The following is a 27,500-nucleotide window of genomic DNA, read 5'->3' as shown; positions in this document are numbered from 1 at the left end:
GTATTGATTCTTATCAAAGAAAGACAGGATTAACCGAGGCCGTTCAAACAGGCTGGGTCAACTAAACAGCATTCCCGTAGCAATTGGGGTTATGGATTTTCAGTTTATGGGGGGTAGTATGGGATCCGTAGTAGGCGAGAAAATCACTCGTTTGATCGAGTATGCTACCAATAAATTTTTACCTCTTATTTTAGTGTGTGCTTCCGGAGGAGCGCGCATGCAAGAAGGAAGTTTGAGCTTGATGCAAATGGCTAAAATATCTTCTGCTTTATATGATTATCAATCGAATAAAAAGTTATTTTATGTATCAATCCTTACATCTCCTACAACAGGCGGGGTGACGGCTAGTTTTGGTATGTTGGGGGATATCATTATTGCTGAACCTAACGCCTATATTGCATTTGCAGGTAAAGAGTAATTGAACAAACATTGAATAAGACAGTACCTGAAGGTTCACAATCAGCCGAATTTTTATTCCATAAGGGCTTATTCGATTCAATCGTACCACGTAATCCGTTAAAAGGCGTTCTGAATGAGTTACTTCAGCTCCACGATTTCTTTCCTTTGAATCATAAATCAAGTAGAGTCTGAAGTTAAATTAATTATTATGAAGTTAAATTAATTATTAATTAAATTTTAAAAATTTTAAATTAAATTACTTAATTAAAATTAAAAATAAAAATGAGTTAATTAAATTAAAATTAGTTAATTCATTTTTATTTCTGGCGAAACAGGTATTTTTTTAGCAGAATCAAAGGAAAAATCAATTTTTTGATTTTTTGTGACATAACATAAGAGTAAATTGTAGAAGAATCATGTAGATAATTTTTTTTACCGATATTTCTGATTACTAATTAAGAAACCTCTATCAACAAGATCAACAAGAAAAGAGTGAATTCTTTTTTTCGTGAAAAAATGGGCAAGGTATAATAAATAAAACGAATTTCATGTTCTTTTCTTACCTATGCATAGAAAATATAGAGTCTTGCATATTTATATATCTCCTGGGAATCCCTTTTTTTACTAAAAAAAAATCGACGGATTCTAAATTATAACGAATTTTGGGGGAATTTATAATCGGAAAAACTCTTTATTTTTTTTTTATTTTATATTAAATATATTAAAATATTTTCTATTTTCTATTAAAGTAAAGTTAAAAAAATGAAAAAGAAAAATGAAAGTTATAAGACAAGAAAAAAAAGATAATAAAGAAGAATAACAAATAAATGGATTATCATATTTCATGTAGAAATATGAATAAGTCATTAGTTAGTTCTACGCTCTTGCACTTTATTATATTATATATACTCACTTAGATATACTTAGTATAATTATATACGAATTTTAATGATTATAAGAAATCTTTCTAATAACTAAATAACTAATAAATAACTAATAATAGAATAATTAATATAAATATAATTATAATTAATTTAAATTATTAATTTAAATTATTAAATTAATAGAATAAAATAATAATTAATAATAAAAAAAAATAATTATAATAATAATAAATAATAATAAAAAAAAAAAAATAATGAAAATATATAAATATATTAAAATATAAATATATTAAATATATATTAAAATATATTAAATATATATTAAAATATTCAAAATAATATAATATAAAAATAATATAATTATAATATATAATAAAAAAAAAAAATGAAATAACAGGTACAAATATTAAATCGAGGTGCCCATTCTATGACAATTCTCAACAGCTTACCCTCCATTTTTGTGCCTTTAGTAGGCTTAGTATTTCCGGCAATTGCGATGGCTTCCTTATCTCTTCATGTTCAAAAAACAAGATTTTTAGATCCAATTAGGTCTAACGGGGGTAGATTTCATTTCTTTTTTTTTCAAGACTTAGACTTGGATCATAATATAATACAGATATAATACGGATATCTCTTTAGTTTAGTATAATATGATATAACATACGAGCAGCTCCCTTCAAACGTAAATGAAAATGAAAGGGTTCTTATGCAGACGTAAATATGATATATGATATATAAGTAAATGGACTATTTGAAATAAATCGAAACTGTGGCGGATGCCTGAAGAAATGCAAAGCAAAGCTGATATTTTTATATATGTGCAGATAGGGGGATCCTATGGGGGGCTGAGCTCTCTTTTTTTAATCTAACGAATTCGATGAATTCCTCCTAAAGATTCACACCAGAATAATCCGAGTTGATGAAAGTTACTTCGGAAACAAAAAAAAAAGAAAGTCAAATTCATTTGGGCTAGTCTCCCGCTTCAAATAAAAAACAACTGGATCTAGTATGAGTTGGCGATCAGAACGTATATGGATAGAACTTATAGCGGGGTCTCGCAAAACAAGTAATTTCTGCTGGGCCTTTATACTTTTTTTAGGTTCATTGGGATTTTTATTGGTTGGAATTTCCAGTTATCTTGGCAGAAATTGGATATCTTTATTTCCGTCTCAGCAAATAATTTTTTTTCCACAAGGGATCGTGATGTCTTTCTATGGGATCGCCGGTCTATTTATTAGTTCTTATTTGTGGTGCACAATTTTGTGGAATGTAGGTAGTGGTTATGATCGATTCGATAGAAAAGAAGGAATAGTGTGTATTTTTCGCTGGGGATTCCCTGGAAAAAATCGTCGCATCTTCCTCCGATTCCTTATGAAGGATATTCAGTCTATTAGAATAGAAGTGAAAGAGGGTATTTTTGCTCGGCGTGTCCTTTATATGGAAACCAGAGGCCGAGGGTCCATTCCTTTGACTCGTACTGATGAGAATTTGACTCCACGAGAGATTGAGCAAAAGGTAGCGGAATTGGCCTATTTTTTGCGTGTACCAATTGAAGTATTTTGAAATGAGCTGAAGAATGAACATTTTCTTAACAGGAACGAAAAAATCCAAGAGTCTTCGTTTTTTTATAGTTATAGCATAACTTAACTGAAATTTCACAATACAATATTGATGAACCAAAGAAGACATATATTATATATATATATACGGATATATACGGAACAATTCTAAAATAAAATCAAACCTTTTTATGCGTATCTAAATTCAATTTCAATATTCAATAAATTTAGTAACAAAACAAGTAATAAATCGAAATAATAGACCCATCTCATAGATCAAAACAAAGCATTTCGGAATAAAATATAGAATAAAGAAATTCTCTTTTAATTTTGAATTTTCAATATTTGAATCAATATTTGAAATTGATACATTAGATATGGATAGATCGTATCTTGTAAATTATCTTTCCTTTCTCGACGTTTCTTGTTATCTTTCTTTTTGTCCTCCCTAATGAACAAGGGCTGGACCACCTAGAATGATAACTTTTCTATCTTATTTGCTTTTGCCACTCATTTTTGATTATCACATCACAATATTCTTCAAAAATCTTTCTAAATTATTCCTGTGGAATATGGGTAAGTTGGCCATTTTTTTTTTTCGAAATATTTGTTTTGTTGATAGAACGGAATTCTTTCATCTAGAAATCCGAATTTGAGCAATTAAGATACTTAGAAACAATATTTTTTTTGTATTCTTTCAAAATTCAAGGACTAACCGCTGACTCACAAATAAAAAATAGGGAATAGATTCATAAGTTCAAAGCCTCATAATAGAACTTATGCTTGATAAAAATATTAGATCATATGGAGGTGGGTTCATTAAAAATTCACAGACGAAAAAATGAAAAAAAAAACATTTATTCCCTTTCTATATCTTACAGCTATAGTTTTTTTGCCCTGGTGGATCTCTTTTTATTTAATAAAAGTTTGGAATCTTGGGTTATTAATTGGTGTAATACTAGTAAATCCGAAACTTTTGTAAATGATATTCAAGAAAAAAGTATTCTAGAAAAGTTCATAGAATTAGAGGAACTCGTTCGCTTGGACGAAATGATAAAGGAATATCCGGAAACACATCTACAAAAGTTTCGTATCGGAATTCACAAAGAAACAATCCAATTGATCAAGATGCACAATGAGGATTATATCCATACGATTTTGCACTTCTCGACAAATATAATCTGTTTCGTTATTCTAAGTGGTTATTCTATTTTAAGTAATGAAGAACTTATTATTCTTAATTCTTGGGTTCAAGAATTCCTATATAATTTAAGCGACACAATAAAAGCTTTTTCATTCTTTTATTAACCGATTTATGTATAGGATTCCATTCACCCCATGGTTGGGAACTAATGATTGGCTCGGTCTACAAAGATTTTGGGTTTGCTCATAATGATCAAATTATATCTGGCCTTGTTTCCACTTTTCCAGTCATCCTCGATACAATTTTTAAATATTTGATTTTCCGTTATTTAAATCGCGTATCTCCGTCACTTGTAGTGATTTATCATTCAATGAATGACTGAAAAATGATCCATGAATCCAATTAGAATGTTTGTTATTTTGTACAAAATACAAAAGCAAAACATTCAAAATCTTACTATCAAACAAAATCTTACTCTATTTAATATATATATATTTCTTTTTCTATACATCCAAGGGATTCTCTTCCTATATTTTCTATTTTAGTAAAAAAATTTCAGTAAATAGCAGTATCGTGGATAGGGAACTATACTAGCGACCTACCTAATTTTATTGTAGAAATTTTCAGGATCAATGATTGGACCATGCAAACTAGAAAGACCTTTTCTTGGATAAAGCAAGAGATTACTCGTTCCATTTCCGTATCGCTCATGATATATATAATAACTTGTGCATCCATTTCAAATGCATATCCCATTTTTGCACAGCAGGGTTATGAAAATCCGCGCGAAGCAACTGGCCGTATTGTATGTGCCAATTGTCATTTAGCTAATAAACCCGTGGATATTGAAGTTCCACAAGCGGTACTTCCTGATACTGTATTTGAGCAGTCGTTCGAATTCCTTATGATATGCAACTGAAACAAGTTCTTGCTAATGGTAAAAGGGGGCTTTGAATGTAGGGGCTGTTCTTATTTTACCTGAGGGGTTTGAATTAGCCCCTCTAATCGTATTCGCCAGAGATGAAAGAAAAGATGGGAAATCTGTCTTTTCAGAGTTATCGCCCCACAAAAAAAATATTCTTGTGATAGGTCCTGTTCCTGGTCAGAAATATAGTGAAATTACCTTTCCTATCCTTTCTCCGGACCCCGCCACTAAGAAAGATGTTCACTTTTCAAATATCCCATATATGTAGGCGGGAAACAGGGGAAGGGGTCAGATTTATCCCGACGGGAGCAAGAGTAACAATACGGTTTATAATGCTACAGCAGCAGGTATAGTAAGCAAAATCATACGAAAGAAAAGGGGGGTACGAAATAACCATAACGGATGCGTCAGAGGGACGTCAAGTGATTGATATTATACCTCCAGGACCAGAACTTCTTGTTTCAGAAGGCGAATCCATCAAACTTGATCAACCATTAACGAGTAATCCTAATGTGGGTGGATTTGGTCAGGGGGATTCAGAAATAGTACTTCAAGACCCATTACGTGCCCAAGGCCTTTTGTTCTTCTTGGCGTCAGTTATTTTGGCACAAATCTTTTGGTTCTTAAAAAGAAACAGTTTGAGAAGGTTCAATTGTCCGAAATGAATTTCTAGATCTGTAAATTTATCAACATCAAGTTCTTAAAACGAATAACAGTTGGTAATTATATATGATCAAAAAAAATGAAAAGCTCTTTGCTTTTTAAAAATTAAAAATTTTTTATACCAGATTTTTGAATTATTTGTACCGCATTTCTAGTCATAATATGTATATTGGTAAGAAGACTATTTGACTTTATCCCCTTTTTGTGTTTTTTAATCTAATTTTTTGAATCTAAATAAAACGGGAGCGGTGTGATTATCTTATTATTGTCCGATTTAACTGTCATAGAGTGCATCAATAGCTTTTTCTATTCTAATAGAATCCCATTTGACTAGATACTAAGCATAAGATAAGTAAGCGGAAAGCAAAGGCTAAATGAGGGAGAACAAAGGATTCTAGGAAGTATTATTTTTTTTTTTTTATTCGTCTTCCTAGTCTTCGACACAAGAAAGGAATTTGCCACATCCCTTTCTTGTGTCAAAATAATAACGATTCTTGATCCCATTCCTCAAAGATTACTATTCTTAGCTTCTGTTTTTTCTAGGTTTATCATAACTTCCTTTTCAATTTTATACGTATAAAATTGATTTTTTACGTATAAAATACGAATAAAGTATTATGATTATTATGGACCCCCTCGGCCTCGAATCAGACCAGAGAGAAAGGAGGGGTCCATTGAGTCTACGCTTTCATGTCTACAACTCAGTTCACCCGATTACTTACTACTTACAGGGATGAACCCAATCCGGAATATGAACCATAAAAGAAAATGCCTATTAAACCGATCACAAGAATACCAGTTACAGTACCTATTATCCAAGGGAATTCTTCCAGTAGTATCGGCCATTTATCCCACTTCCCTCCACATTTAATCAAGTGGTCGTGCTAGAGACATAAACAGTCATAGATAATTATTAGATGATATCCTTCCGATGGGATAAGAGAATTCCTATTCTTATTTATTATTCTACTATTTTATTTTCTTCTTCTTCTATTAATTGAAGAAATAATTAGAAAATAAAACAGCAAGTACAAAAATGAGTAATAACCCCCAGTAGAGACTGGTACGATTCAATTCAACATTTTGTTCGTTCGGGTTTGATTGTGTCATAGTTTTATAATTAATTGGGATTAGATTTATCGTTGGATGAACTGCATTGCTGATATTGACCCCAAAAAAAAAACGGTAGGTACAGCTAGTCCGTGAACAGTCAACCATCGTACTGTAAAAATTGGATAGGTTCGATCTATGGTCATTGGGCCTCCTAAAAGATTTACTAAATTCATCGAGTTGTTCCAAAGGATCAAAACGGCCAGTTATTAATGGAATTCCCTGTCGGCTCTCTGTAAAATATTCATTTGGACGAGGGCTCCCAAATACATCATAAGCTAAACCCGTGCTGACGAATAACCAACCTGCAATGAATAGGGAAGGTATAGTAATGCTATGAATGACCCAATATCGAATACTGGTAATAATATCAGCAAAGAACGTTCTCCTGTGCTTCCAGACATACTGGGCTCCACATATTCTTGTACAATCAAAGGGATCGATTCTGTAAAAGATGAGATCAGTAAATGCAATTCCACTGAAATTGAATCTTTGTGAGATCGTCAATATTGTACCAAAGGTTTCTTTAAAGTATACCGAATCAGTATAGCTATCCTTCTTCTGACGCAGCAACGCAACTTCAATCAGTATCGAAATGAAATCTTAGATAATCCCTTTCTTCTTTTCTTTTTCTTGTTGCTGTAGAACTGTGTACCATAAGATAAGGTCGGGTAAAATGCGAATTCAACGGGTTACAATAATAATTCATGGAGGAGATTATCATATTTCCGCAATTCAATTAGATGTGAATGGATGTGAAATCAAAAACTTTTGTGCTTTTGTGGTTATAGAAGAGTTTTTTGTTGGAATCCCAACTCCCCCCCCCCCCTTTTTTTTTTTCATTTTGTTTTTCATTTTAAGGAATTGGTTAATCATCTATTAAATTAACAAGTACCAATGGTAGAGAATATTCGATGAAGAGAAAGAAGGAGAACAAGGAAAAATAATTGTAATAATCAATATTCGTGATGCACGTATTTGTGTATTAGATTTAAAAGGTCTTTCTTGACACTTAACTACATGTTTTTCGTTTTAATATTAATATAATATGGGACGAAAATGTAAAATCTAGAAAAGAAAAGGATAATTGAAATTACTAGTCTTAGAATCTAGTTGTACAAAAACAAAAAAAAAAGAAAGATTTTCTTTTTTGAGTGATCTGATCGTGCGATACTTTTTTCTTCTTATTTTATTGTATTGGATTGGAGATATTATGTGAATGAATCAACTAATAAATCTAATAAGTTAAATTCAAATTTAAAATAAAAATAGAAAAAGTAAAAAAAAAAAAGTAAAAAGGAAAAGGTATTCTAAAGAAAAATAGAGGTCGTTTTCATTTTAAAATGTAAAAAACGATACAAATTTGATACAAATATACAAATACTAAATAAATAAACTAAATAAACTAAAAGAAACTATCAAAATGAAATAATGTTCCAATTTTTTTTATTTTTTATTTTGTAGTAATTTCCGTAGTGATTCCAAGAAAGTTTTTGAATGAAGTTATACAACATAGTTTTTTATTAATTTTTATTAATATTATTAATATTTTTATTTTTATTTATTTATTAATATTTATTTAATTATTTTAATTATTTAATAAATTAATATTTAATTATTGTAATATTAGTTTTCTATTTTATTCTATAGTTGTCTAAGGAATCTCTCGATTCGGAATCAAGAGAATATAAGCGGATGTCATAGATGATAAATTGATTTCTTTCTCTACCTATATCATATCACTCTATTTTTTGAGTGCTGTCTATAATCTATAATGATAATGATTGATAAATGATTGATAAATAAAAATAAATAAAAAGTGCTCAATTGAACTTTTTCTTTCAATTGGTATTTTGTTTATCTTCGTATCTTTATCTTTCAAAAATCGAACTTAGGAAAGTACTTTTGCTTTACAAGTATATGTATAAAAAGGTTTATTTAGTTTCTATATGCTTACTATAACTAGTTATTTCGGTTTTCTACTAGCGGCTTTAACTATAACCTCAGTTCTATTTATTGGTCTGAGCAAGATACGACTTATTTGAAATAAATTGAATGAACAATTTATAAAAAATTTATAAAAAGAAAAGAAATTTTTCGGCAGTATTCCATCTATTCTCTAGTTCTTTACCGTGTTAATTTTCAATTCTTGCTTATTGAGATTTTTCTTATTGGGATTTATGGGCGATATGGATTAATATTTAAGGATAGATATTACCTTTCTTTCCCCCCCTTTTTTTTTTCAAATAAATTGGAAATGATTGAAGTTTTTCTATTTGGAATCGTCTTAGGTCTAATTCCTATTACTTTGGCCGGATTATTCATAACTGCATATTTACAATACAGGCGTGGTGATCAGTTGGACCTTTAATTAATTAATTAATTAACACCTTGTTTTTTTGACCTCCTCTTTTCTTTAATCCACAGGAGGTCAAATTCAGATTGCTCTTCCATTTTTTCTGTATAAAATTTGACCTAACAAAACAAGAACAGAATCACGCTCTGTAGGATTTGAACCTACGACATTGGGTTTTGGAGACCCACGTTCTACCGAACTGAACTAAGAGCGCTTTCTTATCCCAATCACAAAAAATCAGACTGTAAGTAAAAGATTCTTTTTTTAACTACTCCAATATATCTTGAATGCCTATACTATCATATATAATATGATAAAAATAAAAGATTAAGTATGGCCAAGTTTAATTGATCTCAATTGATCCCTCGTTATTACTCAGAGACGAAGTAATAGGTAGGGATGACAGGATTTGAACCCGTGACATTTTGTACCCAAAACAAACGCGCTACCAAGCTGCGCTACATCCCTTTCAATTGGTTTACAATGTTATTGTAAAGAATACCCGTTTTGTTTTCCACATACTTATTTCATTTTCTCCATTGATATACTTTTTCTTTTTGATCTCATATCATATATTATATTCATATATTATATAATAATATCGCTTATTATATCTTATTATATAATGATATACTTACGTAATAATAAAATATAATGATAAACTTACGTAATAATAAACTTACGTAAATTTCGTGAATGCTCGGGAGGACATTTTTTCTTTGTTTAAGAAAAGGAAAATCTTATCTAGCAAATTGTTGTACATTTTAGTTTGAATTAGAGATTCTGCTTACAAAACAAATGCAAGTGTCCTTTAACTACATATACGTCTGATTATATATGTATAATCATTATATATTATTACAATAAAATAAACATTATTTATTACAATAACAATAAAGAATAAAGAAGGAGGGTTTTAAATGCGAGATCTAAAAACATATCTATCTGTGGCACCGGTAATAAGTACTCTATGGTTTGCGTCTTTAGCAGGTCTATTGATTGAGATCAATCGTTTTTTCCCGGATGCGTTGACATTCCCCTTTTTTTCATTCTAGTTATCAACGTGCGCGTGCGGGGGGTGAAGAAGATTAGAGATACAATTAAATATCTGTGACTACTGCCCCCCTCCTCTTTTTTTATTTAATTAGAATAAGTTAGAAAAGAAAAAAGAATAAAAGTGGATTCAACCGCAGCAAAATAAAATTCGGAACTTGGGGCCCCAGCTTCAAGTAAAGTAAACTAACTTCAATTAAATTATTAAATTAAGATAAGAGAAGGGAAGTAGAAATTTGATTATTGCAACAGTATTATACAAGATGCTTAAATGAAATACTGTACTGTGATTCTAATCTAAACTTATAATCTAAATATAGTTTAGAATCTTTGTATTACTTATTATTACTATATTAGTTGCAATGAAATCTTTCAAAATTGGATTTCGAGTTAGCAACTTATATTTTTTTCGTTCCTTTCTTCTTCACTTCGGATCGGAAAATCGAAGAGTTGAGTGAATAAAAACCCCAAGGAGGTTCATGGCCAAGGGTAAAGATGTCCGAGTAAGGGTTATTTTAGAATGTACTAGTTGTGTTCAAAACAGTGTTAATAAAAAATCAACAGGTATTTCCAGATATATTACTCAAAAGAATCGACATAATACGCCTAGTCGATTGGAATTGAGAAAATTCTATCCCTATTATTACAAACATACAATTCACGGAGAGATAAAGAAATAGACGGAACCGGTCGCCTGCGTGTTACCTTTACAAGAAAGATGAAAAATGACATAAATGACATATTAATATATAATATGTTATGTTAATATATTGTTAATATATATTAACATATATTAAAATTATATATAAATTATATATATATATTTAAATATAAAATAAACAAGCAAAATCCTATTTCTTAATTCTAAATCATTTTTGATCCAATTGAACGAAATAGGATTTTCGAAATAAGGAATAAACAAACCATGGATAAATCCAAACGGCCTTTTCTTAAGTCCAAGCGATCTTTTCGTAGGCGTTTGCCCCCGATCCAATCGGGGGATCGAATTGATTATAGAAACATGAGTTTAATTAGTCGATTTATTAGTGAACAAGGAAAAATATTATCTAGACGGGTGAATAGATTGAGTTTAAAACAACAACGATTAATTACTATTGCTATAAAACAAGCTCGTATTTTATCTTCGTTACCTTTTCTTAATAATGAAAAACAATTTGAAAAAAAGCGAGCTGGTCACTATAACTACTGATCTTAGAACCAGAAAAATAGGCTTACTCCTCAATTGAATCAAAATTCAAATCCGAATTTAATTTAAACCTAGATTAATGTTTTGTTCAAAAAATCCGAAAATCCAAATTTGAGTGTCGTGTCGTAAGAAAAAAAACGAGTTGGGTAAGAAGAAATTTTTTTTATTGAATGTTTTTGTTCAGTTTGACTACTTTATACTTGATTATATTATCATCATATTTTATCATACTAATTTCTATCATATTTTATCATACTAATTTCTATTCTACCTTCCCGGAATTCCTTCTTCAGGGAATTCCATGTAAAATATTTCATAGATTCTTTCCAATTTACTTATTTGATAATGTCATTTGGAAATCATATAAAGGCAATTCCTATTTAATATAGCTATTTGTGCAAGTATTTTACGATTAAGAAGCAACTGTCTCTTGTACAGATTATTTATTAATATACTATAACTATAGGATACCCTATTCTCACGAATTACTGCATTTATCCGAGTGACCCACAAACGACGAAAATTTCTTTTTGCCTATCTCTATCCCGATGGGCCCAAAGCCAAAGCTCTTATTTTTTGTTGAATAATAGTTCGAGTAAGTCTTGAATGGGCCCGCGAAAGCTTGATGCGAATAAACGAATTTTTGTTCTACGCCTCCGAGCTATATATCCTCGTCTAATTCTGGTCATTGAATAAACGAAACTTTGATAAATAACTAATTGATTTCCTTTCTTTCAGTTATTCTTTTCCCTTTTCTATAATAACAAAACGGATTCTTCCAGTGTATAAAATAATAATTCCAACGGCTTTTGCTACTATAACCTTCCCAACCACGATTTTTTTCTTTCGGGGCATTTCACCTCGAAATAAGAAACTATATTGATACTAGGTATCAAACAAAAATATAATAAAAAGTAGTAAATAAAAATATAGAAATAGATAAATAAATAATAGAAATAATAGTGGGTTCCATCGTTTCTATGGTTACTTCTTAAACGGTGAGGTCTTCTCTATACACCGGAGCCCCTCCTTATTTAATCATTTAATATAATAAATATAATAAATATTTAATCATTTAATCAATGCTATTGTTAACATGTACAGTTCACACTTTTTGGCTCTACCCATGAATTATCTAGTAATAGGTCTTTCACAAGGAGATCCGTCTATACAGTAACGGTATTTAATTATGAGGATTTTCTAATTAGTTGACCCTGTTAGTCCGTTCTTGCAAGAGTAGGGGTATAATTTTTGGCCTTTTAATTTAAATAAGATTAATAAGATTTCCCCCGCTTAAAGGATAATCATTTGTTACCAATGGGAAACTCTTTCTCGTTTTAAATTGAAAATTGAGGTTGCAGCAATGAAACCATAAATTTGATACACAATAGACGAATATGATAGATCTTTTTTTTTTTAGATAATGAAGGGGATTCTTCTATTCTATCTTATTCATCCGTACTGATCATAGATATTGGAAAAAGTTTTCTTTTGTCCAAGTTCACGATCTGAACAAGTCGCACATACACCCTAGTACATGTTCCTCGGCGCTGAGGACATCCCCCGAGAGCGGGGGATTTGGTGATATTTCTGATTGGCTGTCTTGTGTTTCTAATAAGTTGTTTAATAGTTGGCATGTTGAATCATATGCATAATGGGCTGGTTTAGATCGATCCTAACCGGATGATTATGAATTTTTTCTATATTAATATTCTATTATTATTATTAATATTCTATTATTAAATAATTATTAAATAATTAATAGAATATTAAAGAATATTTAATTGAAATTGAAAGTCCGGTAAGAAAAAAAATATTCAATCGTGATTTGCGTGAAATTTCTGCTATTTCTTATGCAACTGCTACAAGATCAACAATTCCATGAGCTTGGGCTTCTGCTGCTGACATAAAAACATCTCTTTCCATGTCTTCGGATACAACCCATAAAGGTTTTCCCGTTCTTTGTGCATAAATCCTTGTGAGGATTTCGCGCAGTTCAGTAATTCTTCTGCTTCCAGGACAAATTCTCCTATTTGGGCCTCATAAAAACCAACAATAGGTTGATGAATCATTACCCTGATGATATAAGAAAAAAATGGCTATTCTATCTCGCATAATAAATAAAAAGATGACGAGAAGAGATAAAGAATAATAAGAAAAAAAAAGATAGAATTGAACAACCGTACAGGCATTGTTTACGCATTGCATACGGCTCCACAATGGAATTCACTTTTACTTACCTTTTTTTATCGAATAAAAACATAGAGTTTATCAGGTTTAAATCAGTAAATGATCCAATAACCACCCTTTCCTTGTCTTTGGAGGAGTTAAAAAATAAAACAAAATACTATGGTGGTCCCGTTGCTTTATTTCATCAGTGATTTAGCAATCCCAAAGTTTTTTTTTTTTATTTGAAAAATAAATCTTTTTTTCGTACTCTTTTATTTTTTTATTTTTATAACATAAATAATGTTAAGAGCCCTCCGGTGCGAAAACAAAAAAGTTTGTGACGCTGAAATAGGCCCCTGATAGAATAAAATCAGAAATACCCTTACTTAATATCTCATACTACTCTTTCGATACATAATCTAATGTTTAAAAAAACAATTCTTATATCTATATCGAATTCGAACTGCCATGCTATTATTACTTAATATTTATATTTCAATATTTCATATGGCGAAGGCATAGTTTTCTTTTTTCTTTCAAATAAAAACCCATTGGCGCCAAGCATGAGGGAATGCTAAACGTTTGGTAATTTTTCCTCCAACTAGGATAAAAGATGCCATTGAAGCAGCTAATCCCATGCATACTGTTTGTACATCTGGTCGCACAAATTGCATAGTATCATAAATAGCTATTCCGGGTATTACCCATCCCCCAGGAGAGTTTATAAACAAATACAAATCTTTAGTCTCGCTCTCTATACTGAGATATACCATAAGACCAATAAGTTGATTCGAGATCTCGCTATCAACATCTTGACCTAAAAAAAGTAATCTTTCTCGATAAAGTCGGTTGATTGAGATAAATTTCTATCTTCTAGGAACCGTACGTGCACCTTTTGATGCATACGGTTCAACAAAAATCGACGAAAATAAAATAAAGAATCAATGTGTAGATTCCAACCTTCCTTTTTTGATAGTGAGTACTTTTTAACTTAACTCTTTTTTTTTCTAATGTCTAATGCTAATGAAAGGGCTTTTCTTCCAGTTTTCAAGAAAGATGAGTTTTAACCCGTTTACCTATAAAATAAAAAAAGGTTTCCCTATAAAGATAAAAAAAATTATTAAACTTATCAAACAAACTTCTCATTGATGTATTTTTTCATCGAGATTCAATTCAAATCACGACGGCATTATCTTGTTCCTGAATGGGTTTCTTCAATTCTTTTAGGTTTGTGCTCTACTCCGAGTAAAGATTTGCCCGATTTTTATTTGCACATATAGAGCAAATGCCCCAATACCGCGTCTTTTGTTACAACTTCTTTTTTTTTATTTAATTCATTTCACGTCTTCTGCCAAATATTTGACATATTCATTATTATATTATTCGATTGAGTATGATTAGCAGTTTGAAATTATTTCAACTTCATAATTATTTCAACTTCATAAATAGAATATGATACAAGCAGTAATCGTAATAGATATATTACCAATTGGGTTCTTCTAAACGGAGCCTGGATACTTCATTTTTTTGGTCCAAACAAGCCAACCATAAATTATTCTAATTGATATATATAATATTAATCTGAGTACCTCAAAAGCATAGATCTAATTGGACTTCATTGCATTTCACGCTCCAAATTTTGGATGATTTAATCAATCTTTCTTGGGCGAAACCGAGGATATCTCAATCGGGGGAGAGAACGGGGGAATCCCGTATGACCCAATATATCTGACAAGTCGCACTATACGTCAATCCAAATGGAATCATCTTCCCAGGATTTCGAAAGGGACTTTTGGAACACCAATAGGCATTAAATGACAGAAAAATTTTCAGTACTCTATTTCACTTTGATGTGAAAACGTAACAATGAATTTATTGTCTTATAACAATGAATTTATTGTCTTAATAATAATAACCTTTATAATATTTTATACATGGATTCGATAAGTTTATATTTATATATTTAATATATTTATATATATATAATATATAAATATATATATAAAAATATATATATAAAATAAAAAAAAAAGGGAAGACAAAACCAATAGAGTTCAATTCTTACGAATAGGTACTTTGAATGATGAACAAATCTCTATGCATTCGCTCATATAAAATAGAGTCAACCCCCCATTGCGTATTGGTACTTATCGGGTATAGAATAGATCTGGTTCTCTTTTCTTTGTTCCTACAAACGGAATTGTTACATTATTACTAAAATAAAAAAGAAAAAGAATAGAAAAAAATATTAATTCTTTCTCCGAGATAATCTACTTAAAAGGAGAGATCCATAACATAGTTTTCCAGTGCAATAAAGTTACATAGTGTCTATTTTTCGTTAATAAAGGGGTATTTCCATGGGTTTGCCTTGGTATCGTGTTCATACCGTCGTATTAAATGATCCCGGTCGTTTGCTGTCTGTCCATATAATGCATACAGCTTTAGTTGCTGGTTGGGCCGGTTCGATGGCTCTTTATGAATTAGCAGTTTTTGATCCCTCTGACCCCGTTCTCGATCCAATGTGGAGACAAGGTATGTTCGTTATACCCTTCATGACTCGTTTAGGAATAACCAATTCATGGGGTGGTTGGAGTATCACAGGAGGAACTATAACGAATCCGGGTATTTGGAGTTATGAAGGCGTGGCTGGGGCGCATATTGTGTTTTCTGGCTTGTGCTTCTTGGCAGCTATTTGGCATTGGGTGTATTGGGATCTAGAAATATTTTGCGATGAACGTACAGGAAAACCTTCTTTGGATTTGCCAAAGATCTTTGGAATTCATTTATTTCTCTCAGGGGTGGCTTGCTTTGGGTTTGGCGCTTTTCATGTAACCGGGTTGTATGGTCCTGGAATATGGGTGTCCGATCCTTATGGACTAACTGGAAGGTACAACCCGTAAGTCCAGCATGGGGTGTGGAAGGGTTTGATCCTTTTGTTCCGGGAGGAATAGCCTCTCATCATATTGCAGCGGGTACATTGGGTATATTAGCGGGCCTATTCCATCTTAGTGTGCGTCCACCCCAACGTTTATACAAAGGATTACGTATGGGAAATATTGAAACTGTCCTTTCCAGTAGTATCGCTGCTGTCTTTTTTGCAGCTTTTGTTGTTGCTGGAACTATGTGGTATGGTTCAGCAACTACTCCGATTGAATTATTTGGTCCCACTCGTTATCAATGGGATCAAGGATACTTCCAGCAAGAAATATATCGAAGAGTTAGTGCTGGGCTGGCCGAAAATCAAAGTTTATCTGAAGCTTGGTCTAAAATTCCCGAAAAATTAGCTTTTTATGATTATATCGGCAATAATCCGGCAAAAGGTGGATTGTTCAGAGCAGGCTCAATGGACAATGGAGATGGAATAGCTGTTGGGTGGTTAGGACATCCTATCTTTAGAGATAAAGAAGGGCGTGAGCTTTTTGTACGTCGTATGCCTACTTTTTTTGAAACATTTCCAGTTGTTTTGGTAGACGGAGATGGAATTGTTAGAGCCGATGTTCCTTTTCGAAGGGCAGAGTCAAAGTATAGTGTCGAACAAGTAGGTGTAACCATTGAGTTCTATGGTGGCGAACTAAATGGAGTCAGTTATAGTGATCCTGCTACTGTGAAAAAATATGCTAGACGCGCTCAATTGGGTGAAATTTTTGAATTAGATCGCGCTACTTTGAAATCCGATGGTGTTTTTCGTAGCAGTCCAAGGGGTTGGTTTACTTTTGGACATGCTTCGTTCGCTCTGCTCTTTTTTTTCGGACACATTTGGCATGGTGCTCGAACTTTGTTCAGAGATGTTTTTGCTGGCATTGATCCAGATTTAGACGTTCAAGTGGAATTTGGAGCATTCCAAAAATTGGAATCCGACTACAAGAAGACAGGTAGTCTGATACAATATTTGATATCTCTTACTTTCTGCCTCTATTCTATTTTCTTTTTGTAATTTGACACAAGGTACTAGAGATATCTGAATTTGAATTGCCGTCCTTTCTTTGAATCTTGTTCTTTTTTTATCCGGGAGACGATTTCAAATAAATAGGTATGGAAGCTATAATTGTAAACCACGATTGAATTTATGGAAGCATTGGTTTATACATTCCTTTTAGTCTCAACTTTAGGAATCATTTTTTTCGCTATCTTTTTCGCGAACCACCTAAAGTTCCAACTAAAAGATAAAATGATTTTCGTTATCTTAATTGAGTAAAGAGCCTCCCAATATTGGGAGGCTCTTTACTAACTAATCCAATGTTCCTCGAATGGATCTCTTAGTTGTTGAGAGGTTGCCCAAAAGCAGTATATAAGGCATACCCAGTAAAACTTACAAGTAAACCAGATATAAAGATGGCGACTAGGGTTGCTGTTTCCATTATTATATAATTTAATTTCAAGACCACAATGGATCTATGATAAGATCATTTATTTACAACGGAATGGTATACAAAGTCAACAGATCTCAATTAATACAAATAGGATTTATGGCTACACAAAGCGTAGAGGGTAGTTCTAGATCTGGTCCAAGACGAACTGTTGTAGGGGATTTATTGAAACCATTGAATTCGGAATATGGTAAAGTAGCTCCTGGATGGGGAACTACTCCTTTGATGGGTGTCGCAATGGCTCTATTTGCGGTATTCCTATCTATTATTTTGGAGATTTATAATTCTTCCGTTTTACTAGACGGAATCTCAATGAATTAGATTTACAAGAACCGCTAAGTCCTAGTTTTTCAATACAAAAGAAGCATTTTGGCTTGGTCTCGGATTTTTGATTCTATTTTGGTAGTTCGATCGTGAAATTTCTTTCTTTCTGTATTTCTGGAATATGAGTGTGCGACTTGTTATAATTGATCCTATTGATAGTACAGAGAGTGGGCCTGTCGTCTTGATAGAGATGATTTTTGACCTCGTCAGGTATTTATTTTAGTATCTGGAGCACGGAATATATGAAATAGATTATGAAGTATTAGAACTATGATTCATACTTAATATTCAGATCCCGTGACCGGATTCCAAAAATTTCAAAGAATTAGAAGGTATAAATTGAAGATTTTTCCTCCTCTTTTTCTATGTTTGATCAAAGGACAAACCTTTCTTTGAATTTTACTCATTATATTTATTCAGTGAATAAGTGATGGTACAATGGTTCTTACTCAGGGAATCTTTGGACTTAGTTTGAAGTTTTATTAAGTCATCGTGGTTCTAATATGAATCTGAGGTTTCAATCGATTTATAGGATCTTAACAAGAAAATTCCTATCAATAATAACGAAAACAACAGTAAGGCTGCATTACATACAAAAAAATACGAAAAAATGGGTAAATAGAAGATTCAAGAGGCCTGTAACAATCAACACCAAGAGATGAATGAGCCAACTTGATATTTTGGCATTATAACCACAAAGAAGAGTTTTCAAAGAAGAGTTTTTGGATTTTTCTTTTTCGTATCATCATCTTCAAAGAAAACTGTTGAATCATAGGATTAAGAAGTTTCTATTCTATTACCCATATCCGTTTCAACTAGTATTTTGGTGGTTCCGTTTGGGCCGTACGAGATGAAATTTTCATATACGGTTCTCGGAGGGGAGAGCCCTCTAGTTTACCTATCTCAATAAAGTTTATGATTGGTTCGAAGAACGTCTCGAGATTCAGGCGATTGCAGATGATATAACTAGTAAATATGTTCCTCCCCACGTCAACATATTTTATTGTTTAGGAGGAATTACGCTTACTTGTTTTTAGTACAAGTAGCTACGGGGTTTGCTATGACTTTTACTACCGTCCGACCGTTACTGAGGCTTTTGCTTCTGTTCAATACATAATGACTGAAGCTAACTTTGGTTAGTTAATCCGATCAGTTCATCGATGGTCGGCAAGTATGATGGTTTTAATGATGATCCTGCACGTATTTCGTGTGTATCTCACTGGTGGCTTTAAAAAACCTCGTGAATTGGCTTGGGTTACAGGTGTAGTTCTTGCTGTATTGACCGCATCTTTTGGCGTAACTGGTTATTCCTTACCTTGGGACCAAATTGGTTATTGGGCGGTAAAAATTGTAACAGGCGTGCCAGAAGCTATTCCTGTAATAGGATCGCCTTTGGTAGAGTTATTACGTGGAAGTGCTAGTGTAGGACAATCCACTTTGACTCGTTTTATAGTTTACACACTTTTGTATTACCTCTTCTTACTGCCGTATTTATGTTAATGCACTTTCCAATGATACGTAAGCAAGGTATTTCAGGCCCTTTATAGTATAGAGAATATAGATTATAAATATTTGTAATCAACCATTGATCGCTTTGGGGAGGAAGAATAGTATTTCATTGCTACAAATATGGATTATTGAAAGAATAAGACATGTATTTGGATATTTCCCTTCAACTCCAATTTTTTTTATTTTACATGAATGGTTGAGCGGAATTCTCCTAAGAGAAAAATGGATTATGGGGTGTGTGACTTGGACTATTGATTTGGCCGTGCGGATATATGCCCTTATCCGCCACATTGGAATTAATAACCAAATGTGTCTTTGTTCCAACCACTGCGTAAGCCCCATACAGAGGATAGGCTGGTTCACTTGAGAGAATCTTTTCTATGATCAGATCCAATCATGTTGTACATGAACAGGCTCCGTAAAACCCAGTAGAATAAGCGATATGGTAGAATCTATATTCTATTTTACCTATTTTATTTATATGTTTTATTTTATTTATTTCCTTTACTTTATTACTTAATACTTTATAGATTACTTAATACTTTATAGTATGGAAATGCAGTCATTTCCTCTGCATTGATCCGATTTATGATACTATCGGGTGAAGTGAAATAAGGGATCTAAAAGAATGACATAGGCTAAACTATATTAGTAACAAGTAAATCCTTTGTATGTAAAAAGTCTCGATATTTTTTTAGAGATAAAGGCCAATCAGAAAGGTCTGAGACGACCCAAAAAGCACTTAATCATGATCACCTTTTAGGCCTACTTGGGTATTGAGCATTTACCTGTAAGAATGAATTCCTTGCAATGGATAATTAATTGCAACTCTGGAAAAGGAATCCAGTCAATTTTTATTACATAATATTACATAAAATCATTCATATATGTGTAGACATGGCTAACATTTTACATTTTATAAGATCTATACATACAAGATTTTTTTTATATGGATCTGTTTGATTCGTTTGATTCTTGCTCGAGCTGGATGATGAAAAATTATCATGTCCGGTTCCTTCGGAGGATGGATTTATAAGAATTCACCTATCCAATAACAAAAAAACCTGACTTGAATGATCCTGTATTAAGGGCTAAATTGGCTAAGGGAATGGGTCATAATTATTACGGAGAACCCGCATGGCCCAATGATCTTTTATATATTTTTCCGGTAGTAATTCTAGGTACTATTGCATGTAATGTAGGATTAGCGGTTCTAGAACCATCAATGATTGGTGAACCTGCGGATCCATTTGCAACTCCTTTGGAAATATTGCCTGAATGGTATTTCTTTCCTGTATTTCAAATACTTCGTACAGTACCCAATAAGTTATTGGGTGTTCTTTTAATGGTTTCAGTACCTGCAGGATTATTAACAGTACCCTTTTTGGAGAATGTTAATAAATTCCAAAATCCATTTCGTCGTCCAGTTGCGACAACCGTCTTTTTGGTTGGTACTGCAGTAGCCCTTTGGTTAGGTATTGGAGCAACATTGCCTATTGATAAATCCTAACTTTAGGTCTTTTTTAAATTGATTCAATTGTAAAATAAAATATCATGATGTGTATGTCTATCTAGGGAATAGTCGCTTCAAAGTGAATTCTCCCTAGATAACATCTATCGGATTTATATTTTATTCTTTGGTAAAAAAATTAAATTGCGAAATTTTTTTCTATTTCTAGAATACCCAATATATGTTTTACATCGTCTATACGAAAATGTTCAATTTTCATAAGATCTTCTTGACTCTTATTCAAAAGGTCCGATAATGTATGTATATTGGATCTTTTGAGGCAATTATAGATCTTAGGAGTCAATTCTGATTGGTCAATAAAAACGTATTTTAATGTTATTTCGTTTTGATTTTTTCTTAATTTAGTCAATCTATCATAAAAGGTAAAAAGAGGTAAAGTAACCTTGTGTTGATTTTTTTCTAAATGGAAGTTTTCTTCTTCTGCATGTAGAAAAGGAATAAATAAATCAATCAAATTCCGGGAGGCTTCATGAAGTGCTTCTTTAGGAGTTAAACTCCCATTTGTCCATATTTCGAGAAAAAGTATCTCTTGCTTTTCATTCCCATTTCCATAAGAATGAACACTATGATTCGCATTTCGAACAGGCATAAATACAGCATCTATAGGATAACTTCCCTCGTGAAAGTTATTTGTCGGTTTTATACGATAGCCGCGATTTCTCTCGATTTGTAATCCAATACACAAATCAATTGGTTCCGTTAGGCTAGCGATATGCTGTGTATTATCAATGATTTCTACAAAGGTGGTAAAATGATGTCTTGAGCAGTTATATATCCAGGACCCTTGACACAAATAGACGCGTCACAAGTTCCATACAAATTGCTTCTCAATACAATTTCTTTCAAATTCATTAAAATTTCATGTATTGATTCTTGAATACCTGCTATAGTCGAAAATTCGTGTGGTATTTTCTCAGATTTTGCACGTGTGATACATGTTCCTTCGATTTCTCCAAGCAAAGCTCTTCGCGTCGCAATGCCTATTGTGTCGGCTTGGCCTTTCATAAGTGGTGACAGAATAAAGCGTCCATAAAAAAGACGCTTATTGTCAGTTCTTGATTCAACACATTTCCACTGCAGTGTCCGAGTAGATATTGTTACTTTCTCTCGAATCATAATAATATTGAAATCATTGAATTATTTATTTCTCTTGTCTCTTGAAATCTCTTCAATATTTATATTTACACACGCCTTTTTTTAGGGGGCCTGCAGCCATTATGTGGCATAGGGGTTACATCCCGGACGAAGCTTAATAATATACCACTTCTGCGAATAGCTCTTAATGCTGCATCTCGCCCGAGACCAGGACCTTTTATCATGACTTCTGCCCGTTGCATACCTTGATCCACTACTGTTCGAATAGCATTTCCTGCTGCGGTTTGAGCTGCAAATGGCGTTCCTCTTCTTGTGCCCCTGAATCCACAAGTGCCGGCGGAGGACCAAGAAATCACTCGACCCCGTACATCTGTAACGGTCACAATAGTATTGTTGAAACTTGCTTGAACATGAATAACTCCTTTTGGTATTTTATGCGCACTCTTACGTGAACCAATACGTCCATTCCTGCGTGAACCAATTCTTGGTAAAGGTTTTGCCATATTTTATTATCTCATAAATATAAGTCAGGGGTCTATGGATATATCCATTTCATGTCAAAATAGATCCTTTTTTATTTATACATTTTTTTATTTGTACATCAGATCCTTTAGAGCGTTTCCGCTTAGCAAGATTATCCTTGTCTTTGTTTATGTCTCGGGTTAAAGCAAATTACTATAATTCGCCCCCGTCTACGTATCAGTCGACATTTTTCACAAATTTTACGAACAGAAGCTCTTATTTTCATATTTGCCGTCCCTTAAATTTTGAATATACATACTTTTTTGAAGAAAATAAGTTTCTTTAAACTTTGAAATCATGAATTGTATCCCTTGAAAGTGATGAAAGTGAAAGGACTTTTTAAGTTGAAAAAAAAACTGACTAATCATTCAAATCTTTGTTTGTTACGGGTCTATAAATTAGAAGTGCTCTGGTCGAATTCTAAATACTTAACACTATTTCTGAGCGGTATAGGTATAAAAAACTATGTTGGATCCTTCCTGAAGCATAACCTAAAACCAGATCTTCATTATCTAAAGGAACTTGGAACATACTATTGAAAAAGTGATTCAGAAATTTAACCTTCCCAAATTGAATCCATTTTTTGTTCTTTCATTCCATCTAAAATCCCCTTCAAGTATCAATTAATGTAATAGGAATGATATTAGAAACCTCTTCTTTCTCTTTTTTTTTTTTTCACAAATAAGAAGTTGGGATACAATTCGGATATCCGAAAGATTACCATATATAACACAAGATTTCTCCACCGATTCTTTCTAGTCGAGCTTCTCGGTCGGTCATTATACCCCGAGAGTAGAAGAATACAATACCATCCGCCCAAAATTCTAGGAATTTTTGATAGTTAGAATAGATTCGTAGACCAGGTCGGCTAATCCGTTTTAAATTTAGACTAGTTCTATAGGGTCCCTTCCTCTTCCTTCTATGTCGTAGGGTTAAAACCAAAAATTTTTTGTTGCCTTCCTGGTGTTTCCTGACATTTTCAATAAAACCTTCTCGTAAAAGTATTTTAATAATGTTTTCAGTGATGTTAGTGAATGCTATTCGAACGGTTCCTTTTCTATTCATGTCAGCATTTCGTATAGAGGTTATTATCTCAGCAATAGGATCCCTGCCCATGATAAACTAAATTTTGAATTTCTCTCTAGTTTTGATATAATCAACATACTTTTTTTTTTCCTTTTTTTTTTTTTGAATTACTTATTTTATTAAAGGTATATGCGTGAAACACAATTTACTAATGAAATTCTATTTCATTTTATTCAAATACTATAACTATACAATAAAAACTATATAAAAATACTATAACTATATACTAGAACTGTATCATGGTCTCATCTTAATTTTAAATGGTATTATCTTCTATTTTATTTAGAATTTTTATTTTATAATACTTCAGGCGCTAATGAAACTATTTTAGTAAAATTTAACTGTCTCAATTCTCAGGCGATTGCACCAAAATTCGAGTTCCCTTTAGTTTCCTTCTTGATCAATGACAACTGCAGCATTGTCATCATATCGTATTATCATACCGTTATCACGTTTGAGTTCTTTACAAGTACGTACAATTACAGCTCTGATTACTTCTGATCTTTCTAGAGGTGAATTTGGTGCCGCTTCCTTGATCACAGCAACAATAACGTCACCAATATGAGCATATCGGCGATTACTAGTCCCTATGATTCGAATACACATTAATTCTCAGGCTCCGCTGTTATCTGCTACATTCAAATGGGTCTGAGATTGGATCATATCATTTTTTTTTTATCTGTTATTTTTAATGCAAGGGAAAAAAAGATATATTGTTTGTCCAAAACAAAAAAAACTTTCGATTTATTTTAGCACCCCAAAACAAAGTCTTTTCCTTTAGTTCTATATTCCTATCCCGAAATAATGAATTGAGTTCGTATAGGCATTTTTGATGCTGCTATTGAAATAGCCCTTCTTGCTATATTTTCTGCTACTCCACTCATTTCATAAAGTATTCTACCTGGTTTAACGACAGCCACCCAATATTCAGGAGATCCTTTCCCCGAACCCATACGTGTTTCCGTAGGTCTTAAAGTAACTGGTTTGTCGGGAAATATGCGTACCCATATTTTTCCACCGCGGCGTGCATTTCGTGTCATTGCCCGTCGTCCCGCTTCTATTTGTCTAGATGTAATCCAAGCGGGTTCAAGTGCCTGAAGAGCATATTTGCCGAAACAAATACGATTACCTCGAAAAGCTATTCCTTTCATTCTTCCTCTATGTTGTTTACGGAATCGGGTTCTTTTTGGGTTATAGTTGATGGTTGTTTCTCAATTCCATCTCTACTACAGAACCGGACATGAGAGTTTCTTCTCATCCAGCTCCTCATGAATGAAATGTATATATATGTGTTTGATGAATAATATACTAAATCATGGGATTCTTTGAGATTTCACTTAATTTATTTACTTAATCTAATCTATTTCTAATTTATTTATTAGATTATTTTCTATTTTATTAGATTATTAGAATAGAAATAGAAATTGGTATATATATATATATATATATATTTTTTATTATAATTATGATATCAGATCGCTAAAATTTAGAAATCCAATAATCTAAAAAATTTCGCGGGCGAATATTTACTCTTTCAATATTTATTTTATTTGTTTTGTAGAGCTAATCCACGATCCTTCAGAATAAATGGATTGTCTTTTGGTTCCTTTCGCTATCCTCCCAATAAATCATTAAGATTTGTTTTCAATAAAATCTTATGTATTTACAGGTTCCGTCGTTCCCATCCTTCTCCATTAATGGTTAGGTCTTAATTTTACAATGGAGCCTCTAATTTGATTTGTTCTTGAGTCAATCTTCTCAGTCTTTATTGGCTCGAGGCTCTTGATTTTTTGTTTTATGAATGAATTAGTTTCATTATAGATCAATTGGTATTGATGCTTTAGTACATTAGCCTTTATCTGATGATTCATAGACCTTACATATCGGAATCATAGATCATTGATATTTTTCTCTCTTTCTTTCACCCTTCCATTTATCCATAATTTTGATTTTGATTTACAACTCCTAATCAAATCAGATTGGTTTTCTTTTGTTTTTGTTTTGTTTGTGCAAAAGTTTAAATTGCTCCAATAATAAATAAAAATATGAGCAATATATCATATCTTGAATGTTTCCTTGGATCTAGATAATGCAAAGCGATGAGTTGGTTATTAGTTGTATTTGGTTATTAGTTGTATATTTATACTTATTAGTTCATAGTATGAGTCAGTCCTTTTTTAATCCTGAACCTAAAACCAACGAGTCACACACTAAGCATAGCAATTATATCAAATTATCAATCAGATTTTTATTTTATTCAGCCTATAGAAATATAATTCGAATTGATTCTTTTTTGCAATAATAAAAAAAAGAATCAAAGTTATCATTTTGTTTTATCAATAGATAGAATGTAAAGACAAGTCAAGTAAGGGTTTATTATTTTTGTCTAGAAATGTCCAAATTTTTATGCCTAATACCCCATAAATGGTTCTAACTGTATATGAACAATAATCAATTTTAGCCCGAATGGTTTGTAGAGGAACCCTACCCTCTCTAATCCACTCGACGCGTGCAATTTCTTTTCCGTCAAGACGCCCCGCAATTTGTACTTGAATTCCTTTTGTATCCGCCTGTTCAGTTAATTCAATAGCTTTTTCATTGCTTTGCGAAATGAAACTCTATTCTTTAATTGTCCGGCTATAAATTCTGCAAGAATATTAGGGTGCCCATAAGGGTTTGAAATTCTTGTAATAGCAATATTGAGTTTTCAGTTCACACAATTTAGTTCTTTTGTACATTTATCTGTAATTTCTCGATTCGTTTAGGTTTACTTTCTATTAATAATTTTGTGAATCCATATATATATTACTTGAATCACATCAATTCTTTTTGAATCTCTATACATGCAATTCCCTCAACACCAGAAGATATTTTTGTATTGTTTTTTTATAATTCTTGATACAGTTTCTTATTTTTGATCTTCTTGTAGACCCTCAGAGTAATTTTTGGTTGAGCAAACCAAAGAGAATAATGACTTGGGTTGTACCAAGTCGGAAACCTAGTTATTTTTTGTCCCATAATCCCCCACTACTTACTATACATATCATGAAATGTCGCATCTATGGATTTCGTTTTTTATCCACCTAGTTTTGGCTATTATTTATTCTTCATATTCTTCATATTCTTCATATAAGATATATTTTTTAATACAATAGTTATGACAGGTCGATTGGTCTTTTTATCAGATAACCCCGCCCTCGAGCCTGAGGTTTTAATTTTTCACAGTAGCACCTTCGTTGACTTCGGCTTTACTAATGATTAAATTGGGTTGAAACCTATTGTGGCGAGCGTTTGCTGCTGCAGAATAAATTAATTTTAAAATGGGATAAACAAATTAGGGCATAAGCAATTGTTTCTTTGGCAAGAACGTCACGAATCTGATCAAATTATTCTTCGTGCTTTGTGTGGACATACATACATATGTTGGCCTAAAGCATATACTTCCGTATATGGATCTCTCTTTTTCTTTTATTTATCCATAAGATTTATTAACCCTCTTTTTAATGTCATAAATAAAGTAATAATTTTAATGAACGAGGAAAGTCAGAAAAAAAATTTAAATTGTAAAATGAAACTAATAAATATACATATCTTTAA

General features: G+C 32.2%; 6 protein-coding genes, 2 non-coding genes and 3 pseudogenes across 8 annotated transcripts; 6 read left to right on the top strand and 5 right to left on the bottom strand.

Moving 5' to 3' along the window:
- The window catches only part of LOC125368775, a 2,036-nt pseudogene extending 1,392 nt beyond the window's left edge, over positions 1-644 (top strand).
- A 1,471-nt stretch (positions 645-2,115) lies between these two features.
- Positions 2,116-5,691, top strand: LOC125368778 (annotated as a pseudogene).
- Positions 3,334-4,615, top strand: LOC125368777 (chloroplast envelope membrane protein-like). Its single transcript, XM_048370336.1, is given in 3 exon segments — positions 3,334-3,753; positions 3,756-4,133; positions 4,136-4,615. Coding segments are annotated over 3 exon segments (681 nt in total). The 5' UTR covers positions 3,334-3,683; the 3' UTR covers positions 4,369-4,615.
- Positions 5,692-9,180: 3,489 nt separating the features above from the next.
- TRNAW-CCA lies at positions 9,181-9,254 on the bottom strand. Its single transcript has one exon. It is a non-coding gene; the product is annotated as a tRNA-Trp (tRNA).
- A 180-nt stretch (positions 9,255-9,434) lies between these two features.
- On the bottom strand, positions 9,435-9,508 carry TRNAP-UGG. Its single transcript has one exon. It is a non-coding gene; the product is annotated as a tRNA-Pro (tRNA).
- A 5,764-nt stretch (positions 9,509-15,272) lies between these two features.
- Positions 15,273-17,597, top strand: LOC125368766 (photosystem II CP47 reaction center protein-like). Its single transcript, XM_048370331.1, is given in 3 exon segments — positions 15,273-16,355; positions 16,358-17,318; positions 17,320-17,597. Coding segments are annotated over 3 exon segments (1,521 nt in total). The 5' UTR covers positions 15,273-15,826; the 3' UTR covers positions 17,351-17,597.
- Positions 17,598-18,154: 557 nt separating this feature from the next.
- LOC125368768 lies at positions 18,155-19,822 on the top strand (annotated as a pseudogene).
- A 955-nt stretch (positions 19,823-20,777) lies between these two features.
- LOC125368770 (cytochrome b6-f complex subunit 4) lies at positions 20,778-21,291 on the top strand. The gene has a single exon (XM_048370334.1). The coding sequence runs from the start codon at positions 20,778-20,780 to the stop codon at positions 21,177-21,179; it is 402 nt and encodes a 133-aa protein (XP_048226291.1). The 3' UTR covers positions 21,180-21,291.
- On the bottom strand, positions 21,224-22,316 carry LOC125368767 (DNA-directed RNA polymerase subunit alpha-like). The gene is given in 2 exon segments (XM_048370332.1): positions 21,224-21,941; positions 21,944-22,316. Coding segments are annotated over 2 exon segments (996 nt in total). The 3' UTR covers positions 21,224-21,318.
- Positions 22,081-23,099, bottom strand: LOC125368769 (30S ribosomal protein S11, chloroplastic). Its single transcript, XM_048370333.1, has one exon. It carries the CDS (start codon positions 22,796-22,798, stop codon positions 22,382-22,384), a length of 417 nt encoding a protein of 138 aa, XP_048226290.1. The 5' UTR covers positions 22,799-23,099; the 3' UTR covers positions 22,081-22,381.
- A 1,188-nt stretch (positions 23,100-24,287) lies between these two features.
- On the bottom strand, positions 24,288-24,943 carry LOC125368765 (50S ribosomal protein L14, chloroplastic-like). The gene is made up of 2 exons (XM_048370330.1): positions 24,805-24,943; positions 24,288-24,490 (listed from the first exon to the last, which is right to left on the bottom strand). Exons 1-2 carry the CDS (start codon positions 24,941-24,943, stop codon positions 24,288-24,290), a joined length of 342 nt encoding a protein of 113 aa, XP_048226287.1.
- Between the last annotated feature and the right edge of the window lie 2,557 nt (positions 24,944-27,500).

The sequence above is a fragment of the Ricinus communis genome, unplaced genomic scaffold, assembly GCF_019578655.1.
Source record: "Ricinus communis isolate WT05 ecotype wild-type unplaced genomic scaffold, ASM1957865v1 Ctg18, whole genome shotgun sequence".
Lineage (NCBI taxonomy): Eukaryota > Viridiplantae > Streptophyta > Magnoliopsida > Malpighiales > Euphorbiaceae > Ricinus > Ricinus communis.
This window is presented reverse-complemented; position numbering and strand designations above follow the sequence as displayed.